Below are 20,184 nucleotides of genomic sequence, written 5' to 3' on the forward strand. Positions count from 1 at the left end.
AATGACCCATATGGAAAGGAGAAAGATAATCAGTGATGAAGGCGGTATCTCTAGGGGCTGATGCAGACGAATAGAAAACTTAAATCATTATAAATATTACTGTACTGCACTTTGGTACAACCGAAAAAAAAAACCTTCAAAGAAAATATTTAATGTTCCCTAAGTCAAATAAAATTCATAAACAATAGGAAAAGAAATTAACCACATGGGGGTTTTTATATCTGTATAAAATAATAAGACTACTTGGCTGCATTGCACATAGGCAATAAAACTAGATTCATTCGGATCCCTTTTAATGTAAGCCTTGCATCAGGCTGTAAGCAAGAAATGTCCACTGTGCTTTACAAAGGACGACGACTAGAAAAATCAATGCAAACAAATATCTCTTTCTTTTCCGATTTACCATTTATCATGAGAGATGACAAACAAATGAAGTCTCCTCTGAGTCTGAGCGTAGTTGTATTAGCATTTTGCTAGTACCAGGCAGTATACAAAAAACAGCCATCGTGTGTGACACCTCCAACACCTACAGGTAGCTGGTTTAGGGGCACATCCTGGTTTGCGGTGAAACAGGTTTAACTCAGCCAGCCTCTTGTACCTGCTCAGTGATATCAGGTTATCATCTCAGTAACTCCAAGGTTGGACTGTCTTGTTCCTATTGCTGACTGGACTGACTGCTCCACCATCCATAAACAGAAGGCATAAAGGTGATTACAAACATAAGAAAGTAGTTTTACATATTGTCTTGCAGTCTTTCCATATAGTCCCTAAGTTCCTTGGAATCACCAAGATTCATATCTTGGCATACCCATTTAATATTATCATCACTGTCAAATAGAATTGAGTTGGTGTAGGGGCCTCCATCCTCCGGCAGTATTGTTGTATATGAAGTGAACTTTACTCGCTTCTGCTTTGGCCCAGAAGGATTTATAGGTTCACTTTTAACTTCTTTTTCACAAAGGTACTCAGAAGATCTGAGGATATGATTATGAAGAGTCTTCTGAGAACTCCCATTAAGGAGAAAGTTGCTTTCTTCAAACTGCATTCCTCTGTCAATCATGGTAGTGCACTCCTCTGACGGGAGCGAAATGTCAACTGGGTTTTCCAGCAGTTCAACCTCATTTCCAAGCCAGACCCAGTCGTGGGAATGGGGGATGTTGCCTTGCTCACTCACGGCAAACCTTTTATGCCTGTACTTCCAAGCAAATGCCACGCAGTTAATCAAAAAGACCAAGATTGCTAAGCAGAAAACACACAGCAGGGCATACATGCCAATCTCCAAATCTGTTAATCCTCTTGAAGTCAATGTGAGATCACTGGGATTGTTTTCTCCTGGTATTTCTACTTGCGTAGGGAAACCTGTGAAGGCAGTTGGGTTATTTTGGAGCTGGCCGTCCTCCAGGGACTCCTGATCAATGGGAGATATGAAAGTTGTGCTTTTGTTTGCATTGTCCTCATGACTGGACATGTCCTCATGGGTTTTGGACCATTCTTGTGCTGTCCTCTCTTGTTCTGCAGGTTTCTCTATAGAATTGCTTGCATGGCTTTTAAAATCTCTATCCACATCATCAATGTCATTAGTGCTTCCTTTTTGGTCAGAATCTTTTTGACCAAACTTCACTTTGACACTTCCTTTCCCAACAGCCAGAATGCTCTTCCGCTTAGTCTTCTGACATGGCTCACTGATCACCATTTCAATTTTAATCAAAGGTCCTTGCCCATCCCCTTCTGCCACTACCCCAGGCCATTTGGACTGAAGGTCTTGGTGTGCAGACACTACCATCTCATCCAGTGAAGTGATGGTGATCGAGAAGTCCTTGGAGTCATAGATATCTAATGGTGTCACTGACCCATCGCTGAACAAAATCCAAGCACTGACTATGGCTTCCTGGGGGGAGAGAGGATGAGAAAAAAAGGTGTGAAAGGTAAGAGAGCACATATCAGACACTCAGTTGTTTGAGTCTGTTTGACATTGGCAAAATAAATATACAGTTCAGCTTTGGTTTGGTTTTTTGTTTTTTTTTTTTTTTTAAAAAAGAAAACCAAAACGTCTACTCTGCTTCTTATTTTCTTCTTGCAGATTTGTGTTCTCTAGACCACTTATGCATTTATCCCATTTTCAGGAACTATCAAAGATGCGGTCATCTAAATTTAATAAAAGGTGCTGACAAAAAAAATTTACAATTCTTTTTTTCATTCTGAAGTGAGAAGCCTCTTTTGAATGCCAGGGCCTCATGATGAAAATTTCCAAAGTCCTGGTTAATTAATTTTATAAAGGACCTATAATGGGGAAATTTCTGTAACATTGCAGTTCTAATGCCATATTTAATACAATGTGCAGAGCTGTTTCTGTGTCGGAATGGTGATCCCATTCAGCTCATAGAACAAACAAGGTTAAGAACACATCTCAATGCAAGATTTTAAATTTTCTGTCATGCTTTCAAATATACAAGATTATGTGAAATATACAACAGTGATTGTAGTCTTTTCTGGGTACTATAGAAACACTCAGAAAAACGCCATTTTAAGGATGTTTTGACCAAAACTATTTGTCTTCTTACTGCAAATTGCGAGTGCTAAAAAGATAGTTACTCTTTCTCTAGTGATATAACGCCTCAATTATGTAATAAATACAATAAAAAAGATATATGTAATTTATTCTGTGGTCTCATCGAAAGCTATTTAATTCCTCAGATTATACGGTTCAAAATAAGCACAAACTCATCAGATTTCAGCAATGCAGATCATGAAAACTTCTGTACATGCAGCCAAAAGGTCCTTTTGGCTGAACTGACTTTGTGAGATTCCTAAGGCATGGGGCTTCTTCCACAGCTTACATAGCTAAGCTGTATTTTCCCATAGAAAAAGTGTCTTGAGTAGCACATACGTGCTTTCAACAGCATTACCCATGCACAGACAGGTCCATCACTTCCCCTGTGCTGTGCAGGTCTCCAAACTAGTTCCGAAGAGCTTAATGGTCAGTCTGTATAGGTGTTTGCACCTGTAGGAGTTGGTCAGTAAGATGAACAGCCTTTACTATGTGCAGTTACTGCTTTTGACAAAGCCATACGTTATAGGTACTGTCTAAAATTTACAGCGAGTAGCTTTTCCCTAGCTTCTGACAAAGCACAGTAAACAAATAAATTCTGTATACTATTTTGAATCATACCTGTTTCGGACTATGAAGGATATCGTATGCAGAGGTGGTAGAAACAATAGCTCTCTTATTTCCTTTGCTGATTTGTAAGGAGAGGGACAAGCCTGAAACTAGTTGTACTCCTAGATCTGTAATGGTTACACGGTCATCTAGAACTATCACTGTCTTCTCTGCCAAGATGGAATCCGAAAGAGGTGACAGAACCTTGAAAGAGAAAGCAAACGCCTTGCATGAAACAGCAACTGTGTTGTAAAGCAAGATTAGACTCTAATCGGCATAACACTTCAGATTAATCTCGAGTTCGTCATATCCATGTATAAGATATAATTGATGTTTCCTCCAAGACATTACTCATTTGCTGCTAAATTACTTTAGTTACAAAAATAATTTAATAAAACAACCAATCACTTCAAAATTACAGCTTCATCTCAACAATGCAGTATAGATTAAATTAAATGGATTTGTTTGGTTTTTTTTTTAAATGTCATTTTTGTGTAGTCTCTCAAACCTTCTATGAATGTGGTATAGCACAAGATACAGTGTAAGACATTGATGAACGCTGAAACTCAGTAAGGGAATAAACACGTGTGCAAAGCCTGGCTGAGAGGAACTGCTGCCTTTATAGGGACAGAGGACCTGAATGAAATGAAAGTGAGGTTTGCAAAAGGACTTTGAAAATCCCACTGGGTGCCTGTCTGCATTTTTCAATGCCAAAATAGTCCTGTCAGTTTGCTCTAAGACCTTGTTTCTAACATGCTCAGAAGCAGACAGCCATCTTTCTACTGATGCCAGAAACAGCTGGTTCAGGCCCAAAATATTTGAGGTGCGATTTGTCTAAACAAATACGAGAAATCTACAGTGCAGCTCCTGCATCAGAGCTAGCTGCTTCTGCTTTTGTACAGTCACTGGAGCAGAGACTTTTTAAGGGCAGAAATCCCTTGACCTCTTTTGGATGTTTGTTTTAGGCTGAAAGGAGCTGAGCCCTAAAAGTACCTGTTTCTTTGTGTTGACTATAAAGGAAACTTAGTGTGACTGGAACATTATGGATGTTTGCAGTTACTTAGAGGAGGTCCAACGCTTGTATTCCTTTATTTTGATTAAGAAATATGCATGAAGTTAGACAGAGAGATAGATGGTGAACATGAACACTCTGAAAGATTTCTGAAGGTTATTTTTGTGTCCATTTTTTATGTTTCATTTTGTGAACATAAAGGGACTAATTTTTCAAAGATGTTTAAGCCTATAAAGATGCATGTAGATCTTCGGTAAAATTTCCTAACAGTTAGGTTCATAATGTCCCACTTAAATTAATAGCAGCTAGTTGTGTGCATCATGCAACCTGTTTCACTGTTCAGAAAATCTCAGTGTTGCTAGTCACATGAACGTGGATAAATCCCTTCAGAAGTTTCACCTAAAGGTATTTTATGGAAATGACAAATAGTAAAAATGAAAACCCATTCAAACTTCCTTTATGTTTAGCATGTAATTTTTTTTTTCAACTTGTTTTTTTCTGAGAGCGATTATTGTATAAGCTAACTAGCTAGTGTGTGTGTGCATCCAGAATGCTCTCTACGAAAGCTGCAGATACATCTTGGGCTGTACCTGTACCGTGGTGATGCCATGCTCACGACCAACCAGAACTCGGCCATCTTGAAGCTTAGCAATCTTGGGTTCTTCTACCTTCATGAAATCAGTCACAAGGTCAGTGATGTCAAACTGCCACTCAGAGCCTAGCATATAGGTCAAGTGGCCTCCAAACTCAGAGGATTCAGCTACAAACTGTGTGAGGACTCGCACCATGGCATGCTGATACTGGAGGGTACAACCTCTTCCCTTTTTCTCATCATCCTCTTCGTCCTCACTGTCACGGGTAGGCCTGTAAATAGATCCAGGTTTGTTATCTGCATTGCCATGATCTCCCTACAACACTGCAGAGCTTCAGTTGCACGGTATTTTCAATTAGATTAATGTTATCATCATCTGCTACGGTGTGAGAAATAGGAAACCACATTTTGGATGTGTAGGTTACTAGAGCTGAGATGCTTGTACAGCTTTTTTGTGCTGTACAATTTAAAAACTACAGTCACTTCTGTTAGTGAATTCTTTGTTTGAGTGGGACTTTCCAGCAACTTAAAAACATGTTTGCCATTGCTGAGATTTCAGTGGAACCACCACTTGTTCACCCTGTCTCCAAGCGGCAGTCAAGTCTTGCAGCGGGCTAAGGAAAGCAGCGTGAAATGTTTAAGAGAGGGCAATTCTGGAACAAACTCCTGTAGCAGCTCAGCAGGGATGGAAGAAGATGCTTTAGCATCGTTTCCTCCACCTTTGCCCGTAACATTTATATCACTTTACTCATCTTTTCAAAACCATTCTAACACATTCGTGATTCCCTGCTAAGGTAACGCCACCCCACCTTATCCCACATCTCTATCTCATGGGTTCATTAAGCCCTCTGCATTTGAGAAATATACCATGATTTCACCTTAAATCTCCTGCAGTTCATGCAAGTGTCTGGTATATTTAGTCATGTAATGACCACATGGGGCTTCCAAAAAACCAAATGAGGCACTTAAGTTACCATTCAGGACATCAATTACTGAGATGTACAAACACCATGCCAGACTGGTGAGACTACCACTCACCCCACAGAAACAACTGCAGCATTAGACACGCTTTCTTTTAACATTTTCTAACTATCTGTCCCCCCCTGCAAAATCTAATCCATGACAATCTAACAGCTTTCCATAAATCTAAGGCATCACAGTGATTTGTACATGAGAGCAGTGGTGTCACAGCTCACAGAATTTTGTCTGGTTTAAAACCAAGTTTCCCATCAGTTCTTTTCTTTTTGTTTGCTATTGTTTATTCCTTGGGACCAACACATTGACTCTTTTATCTCTTTCAAGTCAGGTATTAAGCAGTAGGTGGTCACACTTTTACTCATTATGCCCCCATGCTGTGGAATTCATTGCTCAGAAATAATTTGCCTTCCTCCTTTACTTATTTATTGAGCCTGAAGCCGCCTCCATAGCAAGGGTGGGAAATATGGGGTAAGCCTCTTATTTTTCACAGTATTTTCGGAAGTAGTTTTGTGTTTACTGTGTTCCTTTATCTTCTCCTTTGAAATACCAGCTATGAAAAACTATTATAAAACAGAATTGCTTTTTTTATAAATTGTTTTATGACAAAGTTGGCAAACAGTAAGCTGAAAATGTATCTAAGACAAGCCCTTACACTCTTCAAAATGATAGAAAGTCCTGGTGTTACAGAATCTAATACACTGGAAATTTTCAATGCATCAATTGTTAGCTGAATATATATATTTTTTCAGCCTTTTTGGTTTTGTGTGTGTAAAACAACAGTGTCCATCATTAGTTGCTGAATGAAACATTATTGGATAACCACTGAATTGTTAAGAAAAAAAACAGGATCCTAAAATAGGATTTACGTTACACAAAGAAATTGGTCTTACAGAATTAGACTAGCTAGGTATTTCAGGGAAATTTTCAATTGTTCTCTCCTTTCCAGCAAATGTGTCGATCTGGACTATGAGCTGAAGCCAGCCAGTCAGCAAAACAGCCGCAAAGAAAGTACTAGAAAGGGGATATTCATAGAGCTTACGTGGCCCATGCCTATTTAGATTTCTTTTGGCTTTATAATGCTAAAAAGACTTTATGAACTGCTTAACATTCCCACTTTCAATTTATTCCTCTATTCAGACCCTCTTCAGCTCATCGAAACCATAACCCAGCTCTGAATCATAGAATCATAGAATGGTTTGGGTTAGAAGGGACCTTAAAGATCATTTAGTTCCAACCCCTGCCCTGAGCAGGGACACCTCCCACCAGCACAGGTTGCTCCAAGCCCCATCCAGCCTGGCCTTGAACACCTCCAGGGATGGGGCAGCCACAGCTTCTCTGGGCAACCTGGGCCAGGGGCTCACCACCCTCAGAGTGAAAAATTTCTACTTGATATCTAATCGAAACCTACCTTCTCCTAGTTTGAAGCCATTCCCCCTCGTCCCATCACTACATGCCCTTGTGAAAAGTCCCTCTCCAGCTTTCTTGTAGGCCCCCTTCAGATACTGAAAAGCCGCTATAAGGTCTCCTTGGAGCCTTCTCTTCTTCAGGCTGAACACCCCCAACTCTCTCAGCCTGTCCTCACAGCAGAGGTGCTCCAGCCCTCTGATCATTTTTGTGGCCTCCTCTGGACCTGCTCCAACAGGTCCATGTTCTTATGCTGGGGGCTCCAGAGCTGGACACAGTACTCCAGGTGGGGTCTCACGAGACCAGAGTTGAGGGGCAGAATCCCCTCCCTTGACCTGCTGGCCACACTGCTTTTGATGCAGCCCAGGATACGGTTGGCCTTCTGGGCTGTGAGCGCACATTGCTGGCTCATGTTGAGCTTCAATAATCTTAGACCTTGGGAAAACCAGGTGTAGCTCTGAGATACCAGGATTTAACCCTCTTTTGGTAATACAGTCAGTAACATTAGTACTTGTGCAGAATTGGAGAAGAATGCACAGGAGCTATTCAGGTGAGAAGTATTTAGGGGATTTTGGGGAAAAGAGCCACAGAACCCGTGGGAACCAGTTTCTTACGGGAAAAGAGCCACAGAATCAGTGTTCTGTGGCTTGAAGAAAAATGTTCATGTGTTCAACATTCATGCCGACTTAATTTTTTTTACACAACTCTTCTGTTTCTGTTACATAATCAGATGTTTTACTCAGATACGATGTGTGACTGTTATTCATAATTATTTCTGTGCTTATTTATTTCTACTTTCACTGTTTAAAATTGTAGACTCCTGGACTGTCCAAGAGGAAAAATATTCAAAACAACTTTGAGAGAAAGAACTTTTCAACCCTAGTCCCATACAGGTCAGAAATGTGAGTTGTGGGAAGAATGACCAGAGATACGGAGTGTTGCATAAGGGCACGGGGGAGCACTCCTGCCCTTATTGCCAGGCTGCAGACTGTGTGGGCAGCCAGCACTACCAGCCACAAAAAGATGATTCAAGTCTAACTCTTTCCTTGCGGTATCACTAACAAACAAAGGTAAGGGCTCTGTTTCCCTACAAAAACATTGATAGGTGTTTGTATCTGTATACTTCTCTGTAGAAATGCATGGTTTCTATTGCATGCAAATATGGAACATGAGAAAAGCATCCCTGAACCGTGGCATGGGCAAGGCACTTTCTTACCTCAGTGCAAAGTAAAAAGAGAGGTGTTTGAATTTTCAAGACAAGCTTTGCAAGTCTGCTTTACCAAGTACCAACTCAAGTTCTTCCTTTTTTTAAACAGATGATACCCATTTCCACTTCAAAGCCACAAATCCAGGATTCAGTTAGTAAGTCAGAGCATTTCAGTGTGTTGTCTCCATGGGCCCAACAAAATGTTTGAGATCCACTGAATTGCATAGTTCCCTTTAGAGGCTTAAACTTCTTGTTACAGTGATTTCAGTAGGCTTAAAATCCTTCATTAAGCAGTGAGCTCATTTTCTTCTTAAGACATGTCCTCATGAATATAAGTTATTGCTGCATATTGTGCTTTTTTTCCCCGTGGTCATCTCTGAGGTTAGCTCTGGATATCTCTCAGAATCCTTCTTATCCTATTTCTTGCTGGTTGGCAAACTTGCTTGGAAGACTTTTTGCTTTTCTGGAGTGGTCCAGGATTGCCAGAATTACATTTAATTTAGATTTCACACAGAGAAAGCCTTTGCCAGAGAGCCGAGTTAAAACAGCAGCCCTGTTACAGGTGTGCCTGTTAGCACTGATCTAATCAGTGATCTGTCAACTTTATATTATAGACACTGTTTGTGAGCAGTTTAAGTATGTCTCTTTTAATTTGCACCACTCTCAAGCCAGACATCACTTTCTTGGGCCAGATGCTAATTTTCTGTTAAAAAAAACCCTAAAGAAATCAGTTTTGCTGGTTTTGAATTTGAAATACTCATTAAAAAGAGTCATGCATTTAAAAAACATTTTCAACATCCCTAATTGAAAAAAAAAATCTATTTTGGCTACAAAATACAAACCACTAGAAGTTGATTTAGTGGAGGCTACAGAAATAAGTTGCACATAGCTCCATTCACAGTTCCAAGAAGAAATGCAATTTGGTACCTTTACCGATCTTGAAAATACAGTCTACCTATTAACAAAAATCTCTGTGGTCTTATCTCCATAGGACATTAAAGTCAATTAACTAAAGGAGTGAATTTACAGCGTGTTCAAGCTTTGAGCAGATGTTGTTATTCACAAATGGAATGGTTTGAATCCAGTTTCACTTAAGTCACCTTAAGGTATGGCTTTATTTCTGCGCGGCAGCACTCACACAGAGGTTTAACTAAAGCAGTTTATTTTTTCCTGCATTTAACTCAGGCTAGCTTTCCTGCTTTTGCCTCTAGTACCAGACAGGACCAAAGTAGAGCTAACACCTTATTAACCATTAGTTCAACTGACTGCCATTCATAAGCAATACCATGTCTGGCTTAACTCTGGTTCATGGGTTTCGAAGGTTTATGCTACTCAGAGGTTTGCAGTGACAGCTTTATCAGCGATTGTTCAGTAAGGCCAGATGCTGGTAAAAGGCCAGGAAACTATGTGCCCGATACTGAAGCATATGCTGGAGTCATACTGTGTGATGTCTGCCTCCCTGGGAGCCTCATGAAAACTATGTGCTTATCCCAGTTGCAAATATTTACTTAAATTAAATTTCCAGCTTGTTCTGTGAGACTTTAGCCATGCAATTCCTGTTATTGCAAGTAGAAGCCGTTCATCTCATGTAAATGTAAGTGCATAGAGCTAGTGCAGGAACTTCAAGAAGGTAATTATTTTGCAGATGCATGAGGAATCAAAATAAATGTTCTTGTTAGACTAGCAGAGTCTGCCTGGACCTTTTCTGTGCTCTAATATTTGACTTTAATTTAAATATACACCTTTCGTTTGCTGAGATTGTGGGCTTTTTTGCAGCTCATTGCAGCAGTACAGTTTTTGTTAGCCCATGCGAGTTCGAGGACTGCGTACCATGCATTAGTCATGAGTTGATCCATGGGCTGACTTTCATCTGGAAAGGGAGGTTCTTCATATCTGCAGTAGCACACACCATAGATCAAATTCTCCTCTGGATAATAACAAAGGTTTGCCATATATTTACAGACTGATCTGGTAAATTGTATTACTGTTTTCACATAGAGGAGACTGTTTTTTTCCCCAGTTTCTGGCATAAAAGCAGCTGCTTTTTTTCTTTCTGTTCCTCTAGGAAGTTCCTGCTCTTACAACACTTCAAACCAGGTGAAAACCGACACAGTTCAAACTGAGCTAGGCATGTGGCATATGTGAAGTTTTTGTGAAGAGCCTGTCTTTTTCATTGCTTTGTGGAAATTATTTAAGAAGTTAGGTAAGCAAACATGTCTGTAATGACATGTAATTTACAATTACAAACATAACAGGGTTTATAGGGAGAAGCAATACATTTTATTAGATCAACAAACGTCATTGGAAAGAACAGATGTGATTTGGGGCATATAAATACTTTTCAGGTTTGAAACAGAAGCAGCTATATTCAGATGAAGAACAGCCATGCTGAGGCAGTAGTTTCACAAGCATTTCTGTTGTCGACAGCACCAATAAAAACATTTAAAAGATTATTGTAAACCCAGTTATATTTTGCCATCTGGCTCAGCCCCTCCGACAACTGAACCAGCACAGCCACGCTGAGCACGTGGGAACGAGGCAGTGGGGGAGCCAGAGGAGATGAAGGAATGTTTGAAGGTTGCTGAAGTTTCTCTGCACAATCTCTATAAGAAAGGCTCAAAAATTTTACCTTCTGTATATTGATGAATTACTTTACAGCACTGTTTAGTTCTTGCCAAGAAGACAAGGGAGTGGTGTGAAGATGCCAACCCTAGTGGACAGGAGGAGAGTAGAAAATTGTTTTGTCTGTGTTGAGGTGAGGAATGAAGAAGACACATTACAATCCATCCATGACTAAAGCTGAGGACAGCAATATAGTTACAGTTTACCTGTGGGCCATGTGCGACTGAAACTAAATTTAAGACTGCCTAAGCCTGTTGGCAGGGACTTTTGAAAGAATCCAGGAGCTAGACACCCTCTTCTTTTCAAATTATTTTCCTTTAAGGATAGATATCAAAAACCTCATGCAAATTGCAAATACTGGCAATGAAAATTAAGCCGAAGCAATACAGTGCTGTGGCTTCCATACTTGCTGGGAAATGCTTGCATTTGGGTGTTGGGGTTTTTTTTTAGAATCAAAGCGCTGTCTTCTCTCACTTTCAAACCTGTTCTCAGGTATCACACAAGACAACCCTCTCACTGTACAGCTCTAACACTGTATTATACATACCAGGAGGGCACTGTGAAGAATTACAGGCTGAACCATTGTTTAGAATAAGCAAATGTGGCCTTCTGGCTATATCACTGAATGAGGATTCAGGAAACCAACCTGCAGCTCCTGACTGTAGTCCAAATGTCTTGTGTGCTTCAGGTCACCATTTAAAAATTCATCATAAAAACTCCCCCATGTTTAGGATATTGGGAAACATGTAGCTATGAAGGAGAGGAGGTATAACCAGATTAAAAAATAAAGAGAAAAATTTAAAAAAAAAAAGGAAAAGCCACTAAATTTTGGGTAAAACCCATCCAAATCTAGGAAATGTAAAAAAAGCTTATGTACAAAGTCAATGTCAGAGTGAGCACAACTAATGCTAGTCCTGAGCTGCCTATTGATTTAGAATACCGCCCCCCCCAAGTTAAAAAAAATCTACATGAATGTTCCATAAAACAAGAAATAATTTATTTCTAGTTGAAACCTTTCCCGTTCACATGGACATGGACTGCTGACACACAATGTCATAAACTACCAGCTGCAATTCTGGAGAATGACACAGTGTCCATACTTTCTCTCCACCCTTCACAGAAAATGCTTGCTGAAGACATGCCAGCAGTTCAGATGCAATCTGAGCAGCAGCAAACTCACACTGCTTGCCAGCTTGCGAACAGAGCAGACTCTCAGACCATTATCTTTATTTCAGCTGGCCAAATAAATCAGAACTAGACACCAGGGGGTAAATTTCCTGCACTGTGTGTAATGGGTTTAAAGTCAGAATGTCCACGACCGTTAACCACAGTTGACTGTCTAACTCACTGAGCTTGCTGCTGAAAGTTTACTCCTGTAATAAACATCAACAGCCTAATCCTGCAGCCTTTTACTCAGCAAAATCCCCACTGGTTTTAGTAGGAGCTGCGCCTAAGGGAGTGTTACAGCACTAGGCACATTACAGACAGAAGAAGGTAAGAAGTGAAACTTTAACAGCCGGCGTATGTTCAGTTCATTCATCACCTAGCACATCTCTTCCTGCCACAAATGGCAACTCTGCCTTAATCACTGAAGCAAACACACAAATTTCTCTTGTGCCAGATCCTCACCACCTCTTCTGTCACAGCCAGAAAAAATGCCAATATAGCCAAGAGCTATGTCCGTCCCCTTCCTTGGAGCTCATTATCTGAGTATTCTGTAAATTGTCTCCTATTACCCTTAGGTTTATGCCCTCATAAAGTGTTAGATAATTCTACTCCACTGCTGTCTGTTTGGGCTCTTTAAGGCTCTTCAATAGCTGAGATGTTCTCCTGGGCAAATCGAGTGCTTTAGCTAGAACTGCCACAGTGTTTAGCACTACAGTTCCTGCTGCCAGAAATGCTTTTTCACTGTATTATAAATTTGAGCTGGTGTCATGCCTTGTTCTCCAGTAGTATTTTTCAGCGTAGCCCGAAATCCACCAATATAGCAGTGTTCCTGGAAGTTCTTAATCTTGCAAATTGTGTCCAAATGATGGTTATTCTACAATTGGTAATTCAGTAGGGATGGATAGAACAGAGCTCAAAATCCCTGCCCTCCTTCCTCCTTTTTTTTCCCCATCCTCATTGGTCCTGGTAGAATCTGTTCATCAGAATATAGTCTTCAGTAGGAGCATACGTGGGATTTTTGCCTAATTCAGATCTACTAAATAATGCTTGAGGCAGGTCTGCTGTAGAGTGCATCTGTACAAAGACTGAATAATCACCCAAACGCCTAAACTCATAGAATGGTTTGGGTTGGAAGGGACCTTTAAAGATCATCTAGTCCAATGCCCCCGCCAGTGCCCAGTGACCTGACTCCCTCCTTGGCCCTATTTTATTTAGCACTGTAGACCGAAACCAAGCACTGGCAGTGCTGAACCTCACACACACATGCGCGCGCACGTGTGCGATGTTACATACAGGAAGGGAGAGGTCCAGGTTCTTTTCCTCAGATTTGCATATCGGAGTGTATATGATTTCCTGAGGTTGTGTGGAATTGATTAATACTGCAAGCAAAGCCACTGATTTTTAAACTACGTAGATCAGGATAAAATGTAGCCTACCAATATTATTGTTGGATGTTATAATGAAGGCTAAAACAGACTGTGAAGTTAATTTTAAACAGGAGAGTTTAGATTCTGAGAAATACACTAAAAATTGTTGTGTTCTAAAATCAGAGGCCGTGGGCGTGTATCTGGGCTGTACCAGTGCTGTAAGCATACCTTTTATTGGCGGTGACAGGTATCCTCCAGCCTTTGATCTGGCTAAGCTCTGTATCCGAGATCTCTATCTGCAGTGGGAGCCGTGGAACCCAGACCGTCACTTCTAATTGGGTGGTAAAATGCTGGTAAGTGAAGTTAACAATAGTATCCACTTTGCTTTTCATTTCCTTGCCATTAACAAAGATGGAGTCACAGCTGTCAGAAACCTTTAAAAAAAAAAAAGGGAGAAGAAAAAGAAAAAGGATTAATTAGGAAATGAATAAAAGTTCCTGAGGAAGCACAAGGAATGATACATCAGTCCAAAGACAACACTGATAACGCGAGTCATGCATATTGTATTTTCAGTTTTCTAATTAGTAGCAAACAGTGATAAATGGACCCCAGGGAAACCATTCTGCTTTCCTCAATGGATACTACTCAAACTACAAAAATAACGTAATAATGTTATATAACCTATATGAATCTTTTATACTAGGCAAATTAAACTCTTCATGAATCAAACTCCATGTGCATCAAAGTTTATGTTTACAACTTGCTTAAAGAACCTGGAAAAAATGGGGCCATATGTTAGTAGGAAAAAGACTGACTCAGAACTATAAAACAGAATCCTTTCCATTTTGTAATGCTGAAAGACAAAGATCCCCTTATGGCTCACGAGCAGAAGTGCAGCAGAAGCATTAATTTTTAGAACTTCTCAGTAATTGTTTTAGAAAAATGTATTTCATAGTTGCTTTGTGTCATTACATGAAATGACTGCCAAAAGTAGCACGTGGGCTCTATACTACAACTCATCTACCCTCTTGTTCTCAGGGATCCTTTGGCACAAAATCAAGGTTCTGAGCATAGATCCTATTTATATAAAGAACATGATGTAGCAATGCATTTGACCTGCATCCTGGAAAGACGGAACTCCTTCTTCATGAGGTACGAGTTTTTAATATTTATGAATATGCACGTGTGTGTGTACTTCTAGATTATATATATATACACACACATTTAGATTAATATATAGCATGTTTATATAGATGTATATGCATGTATATATGTATACGTATATGCATATGTACTTGTATTTGTATCTATGTACAGGTTTGCATTCTGCTTTGAAGCCAGAGAGAGGTGATAGTCTCCAACAGAGTCCATGTACTGTAGTTTTAATCTTTTAAAACCATGGCTCATGAGATGTAGTTGTGTTACTGAAATGGACTTTGTTCTCTTGTCAGGACTGTTCTCTGTCATGTTGTATAATGCACGGGGACTCAGATCTGAAGGGATTCTGGCTAAGCCAGCGATTAAATTCTGGTTTACTGGAGTTACTGAGATAACTCATGTAGACTTCAGTGGGGAATATGCTGAAACACAGGCTGATTTTGCTCTGCAAACGGACCTCAAATTTTTTCTGATATTAACAGGAATTAGGGGTTACTGAGCCAAGAAAAAATTACAGAAAATGTGTAGCAGCCTTTTTTTTTTCCCCTCAAAGGCAGTCCTCGCATATGACTGAAATAAAGTTTGTCCTGCTTTGAATCTCGGAATAACATCGTTTTTCTCTTAAGCTCTAATGAGGTATATTGCTGTTAGATGAACAGTACCTGAGTTCTACTATCATATGGAGCACATTTAAATACCAAAATTTTGCCTGAATGGCTCTCATAATGCTTTTAAGATTTATAGGCAACTTGCTTAAGAATCAGCTGCTTCAGAAGCAAAAGAACAAGCAACCTTTATGCAAGTCATTCAGTGAACAAGTTTTATTTCCAGAATTATTGTGATGACTTTGAAAATTATGGCCACTCTCAAGCCAAGCATGGAAAGAGAAACATTTGGGAAACATTGTGCCAGTTGATCTGTTGGTACATATCCACTGATCATCAACCACATCAGATGACTGTTTCACACTTAGTGAGACCACGCAGCCAAACTTTTCAGATTGTCCCTTTTATAACATCACTGTCCAACTAATGTCATTTTTCTGTACTGCTTATTATTAGGTAATAGCTTTGCTAAAAATATTGTCAAGTGCCTTGAGGGTCTTGTTAGAAAAGCTCACTATCTGGTATTTTTCTCTCCATATGCAATACCCATATATAAAGTAAAAGAGCTGCGCTTCCACGTTTACCATTTCCAGGTCAGCTTCTCAGATCCTAATCAATGCACTGAAACCGCAATCAATTGCTTCTTTACAATGGGACTAAGCCAGGTTGTGAGGGATGGGGCAAAAGCAACTCACTCTTCTGGAGAGAATACTCCTTCCACATAAATGCTTAATGAGTACAAGAATTTTTTTAAAAAATAAATCTAGCTATCTGATAAAGAGCTTAAAATGGACTCCGGGCTCAGGAGTACCACAAATGAGATGGAGCATACTCAGAATCTTTGTTTCCCTCTCATAATGTGTCACAAGTGTCTTTGAAAAGTTTAAGCACATTAATCAAGCCCATTAATTGAATGAGCAGCTGAGATTCTAAATCATAAAGCCTACATCTAGGGAGTTTTGTAAGAATTAATACAAGACAGAAATAATTAAGAAAACTCAAAGAGGGAGGGATAAACATCAAGACTGGTTCAGGGGAATAACTAATATCTGATATGACAGCAGCTAATATTTTAGATTCTCTTCTTGCTGCTTAAAATGTTCTTGTCTTCTTGTCAGCAGGAAGAAAGGTGCTAAATTAGGGAACTGAAAGATGGACTTTAATTGTAGCTGTAAAAATATCAGGCTAGGCTTACAAATTTCATAGATTATATGTCTAGACAGAGGCATGCAGTCATTTATATACTGACCAAGAGGTAAGTATAAATCAGTATATATAACTGTGCTATAGATGTTCTCCCAGTGGCCTTGTGTAGAGTTCAGAGCTCATGCTTCACTTAAGTGTATCTTCCAGAAAATAATCCAGCCTTGATAAGAAAACTTGGAGACATTACTGTTGGTTTAGTTCTCTGACTGGAATTTGGGTTTACTCTGTTAGGTACAAGCAAACCAAAGAATTTAAAGGAAAACTAAGGTTGTGCAAACAAGGATGAAAACCACAGCAGTCAGCTGAATCCATCTGAATCCCATGGTGAAGTAGGTGAAACCATGACCACTGTTAACCGTTCAGGCTAGACCAAAGCTCACCCGAGGAAGCCTCTGTTACACTCACGTGCATTTAATTACTGCCATGTTTCATTCACTACACCCCACAGCAGTTGCTACTTGAAAGTAGATTTGGCTCATCTGAAGGAAACGAGAAACTGGAGAACATACAGAAAATGCCCAGCACTCCTATGTCACTCGGGATCTACTATACACCCAGGACAAAGAATTAATTTCACCTGGGTCTTAGATGAGAGCTGGGATTTCATGCTCACAGCACTCTGACGCTCCTCCAAAGTGAAGAGGGAACGAGAAACACACATTGAGTTTTGAGGTGCCAGCTGTATTCTCTGGCCCCTTCACACTCTCCCCTTTTAAGTCTGCTCCATACTTTTCTAGTCACACTCTGACTGCCAGAAGAGGCTCATGATGCTGCTGGAAGAGGAACTCGTATGACCTGCTGCTGGAGTTTGGGGAGCGCATGCCTGTTTACATCAGAAAGCACTCAGGGGTCAAGGTCTGACGCAGCAGGGAGACACAGGCAGAGTTACATTAGCAGGTGACTTAATGCACAGATTTCTTTTGAGCTGCTGCGTCTGAGGGAACAAAGAGGGAAAAGGCAGTTAAATCTCTCCTGCAAACACTACACAGTGAGAAGACACAGCACAAACTTAGAATTGCCACCGTCTCTTCTAAAATGCACAGAGCGAGCCTGTTTAAAAGTCTGTCTCTATCCATTGGCAACTACCTGACAAAATCAGAAAGTGCTATTTGAGACAGTTTGCAACCAGGAGGGCAGGATGGCCGGCGATGTGCTCTGGTATGCAGGTCAAGAGAAAGAGAGCTGCAATTAACCTCTCTGGGCTTTGAAGCAGCTGGTTGGCTCCAGTCCCCACAAGTGATTGTAAAAAGCACAGTTTGCCCTGTACAGCCTGTCACAACCGCCTCGGTTTAGACTAAGCCAGTACAAAAGTAGCTAGCAGTCCAAAAGAGTAATTGGGAAACCATTCCATGTTCAGGTCAGCAAAGGTTTACACACCCTTTGGGTCAACACGTAAACCGGAGTGAACGTGAACTGACAAGAAAACAAATAATGCCTGCTGTGTAGTTCATCTCTACGTGCAGGTTTGATTCCAAAGCTCATACTTTCCCATCAGCTTGCAGGTCACTTTGTAAGGAGACTGAATGAGACGGGTGTACCAGAAAACGGTCGCAATCCTTGTGCCTGTTAACCACTCAGGAGTTTTTCGGCTAAACAGGACTGTGCTGCTGAATATCTGCTTAGCTTTTTTCTCCATCCCTGGCTCGTGTGGGAGGAGAGAGCAAGGTGGCTTCAGGAGAGGGCCACCACCTGGGCAGCTCTGGGCAGCAGCGCTGCAGGGCTCTCCCAGTCCGTACTGCTGCTCCAAGTTCAGCTTTTTTCACCTTCAGACATGTATTTCTCACTGACATTTACATGAATGGTGTGTGCACACGCAGCTGTGTATGAACGTGTAGAGTGAATTTTAAAGGAAAAACTACTACCCAGAGGAATGAATTCTGTTTAATATGGTATGAAGCAATAGTGAGTAAATGGATGCAAAAGTGATACCAAGTACAGTGCCAGACTGTCCTGTGGCACTTTTCATCTGTGAATTTCTGACACACAAAACCCAAAAGGATAGCGGTATTTTTACAACCCATTTATAGAAGAGGAAATCGAGGCACATGCAGTGCGTGTCAGAATTGGGTCTACCATACAGTTAGAGAGCTATAGTCATTTGGTCATCCATTCAGGTCCCCAAATGACTTAAATTTGAAGTGCGAATTTGCCCTTGAAAAGAGGTCCTTCTTACACTTGCTTTTCAAAAGAGCCTTCACCAGTACTTCAGCAGAACTGGCCTTTACAAGAGGCGGTTTTTTGCCTGGAGTTAAGATCTACTGACATTTACAAATATGTGAATTTAATGGGAGAGATTCGTAGACTTCTTCGGTTTTGTAACCCTGTTTTTTCAACAGCAAAACTCAACCTTATTCCAATTCCTGCCTGAGACAATGCTATTTCTGATGTCCAGCTTATAAGACAGAGCCCAGAACGTGGTCTGGCTGCAGCCACCTAAGTCCCCAGCAAACAGGGTCACCCAGCACTGGTCTCGGGAGCCAGAGCTCTTGTGGAAGAAGAGGTAGGAATGACAGACTGGAAAATTGCAGATGTTTATAAAAGGTCAGAGGAACAGCACCCAGGCTGCTTTGCAGTGAATGTGTAAGGGATGCAAAGTCTCATTATTGTGGCTGAGGCTATAAAGAGAACAATTGTAACAAGATTTTAAAGTGAATGGTGCCTTGAGTAAATGGCTCATTCTCATAACAATCTTATAACTGTAATTTTGTGGTATTTCCTGAATGCCGCCTTCTCCACCTTTTCTGCAGCGTTGTTCCTGGCATTGTCTTGTGAGCCCATTAGGAAGGACTTGCGGAGCTACTTCAAACCCTTACGTTGTGTGTTTTTCTTCTGCCTCTTGCATCTTTTTATATGGCCACAGCATGGCTGTATCAGTTTTTTTACTGGTTTGGATTATTTTGTACTTTATTTTTATTGTTGCTATGTGTTTGCAAAGTCTGAAATTACTTCCTTAGCCTGAGGAATCTGCCTTAGTGTGTGGGTAACAGTTGAAGACGAAAAGGATTATTCTTCTTCCTATCCTCTTCCTTCTCCCTCTTTCAAACAGCTCCTTACCTCTGTGCCTTCCCTGGCTCCTGTCCCCTTCTGCACTATGCGCTGCCTGAAGCCATTGCTGAAGTCTCTCCTAAACCAACAAAGGGATGGAAAGATACGCCTCACGTCTTGAGACAAATAAACAAACAAAGGGTTTTCCCAAACCCTTTTCAGCTAAGAAATGCTGGTTTTTATTTAAATTCAGAATTATGCCAGATAGTAGTTCATCCAGAAAATGTCAGACTCCTTGTTTCAGCTGTAGTTGTATGTTATATCGTGACATGTTAATTATTCTAATACACACTACTTGCTCATATGCATGTGTCAAGTGATAACACGAAAGTATAAATTTTCACTAGATTTTATTTCCCTTTAAAAATGAAAACTAATTGGCCAAGAGTGAATTACAGTTCTGCCCCAGAACAACACACTGTCTCCTGTCGGGCCTGTGTGGCAGAGATGGTCTGGTGTCTCACCCTGTGCTGGTAACTGCGCGCAAACCTCTGCCAAGCACTTTTGGGCCAACCTACAAGACTCGTATTTTTCCTCTACAGGTGGCAGCACTGCTGTGCGGGACTTCTGCGGTGAGAAGTGGTATTGTCCACCAGGACCCAGCGAGGTGAGAAGCACCCCATGAGAGGAGACCTTCACCTTCCTTCTGACACCTGTGCAGCAA

General features: G+C 40.6%; 1 protein-coding gene across 1 annotated transcript in view; it reads right to left on the reverse strand.

Annotated features, from left to right (window-relative positions):
• Positions 1 to 733: 733 nt before the first annotated feature.
• TMEM132B (transmembrane protein 132B) overlaps positions 734 to 20,184 on the reverse strand; it is a gene marked incomplete at both ends in the record, with an annotated part of 254,405 nt that continues 234,954 nt past the window's right edge. The window contains 4 exons of the mRNA XM_082491540.1: positions 734 to 1,888; positions 3,170 to 3,361; positions 4,760 to 5,033; positions 13,735 to 13,940. Of these exons, the coding sequence (XP_082347666.1) occupies positions 734 to 1,888; positions 3,170 to 3,361; positions 4,760 to 5,033; positions 13,735 to 13,940 (1,827 nt within the window). The remainder of the gene's footprint in view (positions 1,889 to 3,169; positions 3,362 to 4,759; positions 5,034 to 13,734; positions 13,941 to 20,184) is intronic.

Source organism: Vanellus vanellus (genome assembly GCF_965231255.1).
Source record: "Vanellus vanellus genome assembly, chromosome: 16".
Classification (NCBI taxonomy): Eukaryota; Metazoa; Chordata; class Aves; order Charadriiformes; family Charadriidae; genus Vanellus; species Vanellus vanellus.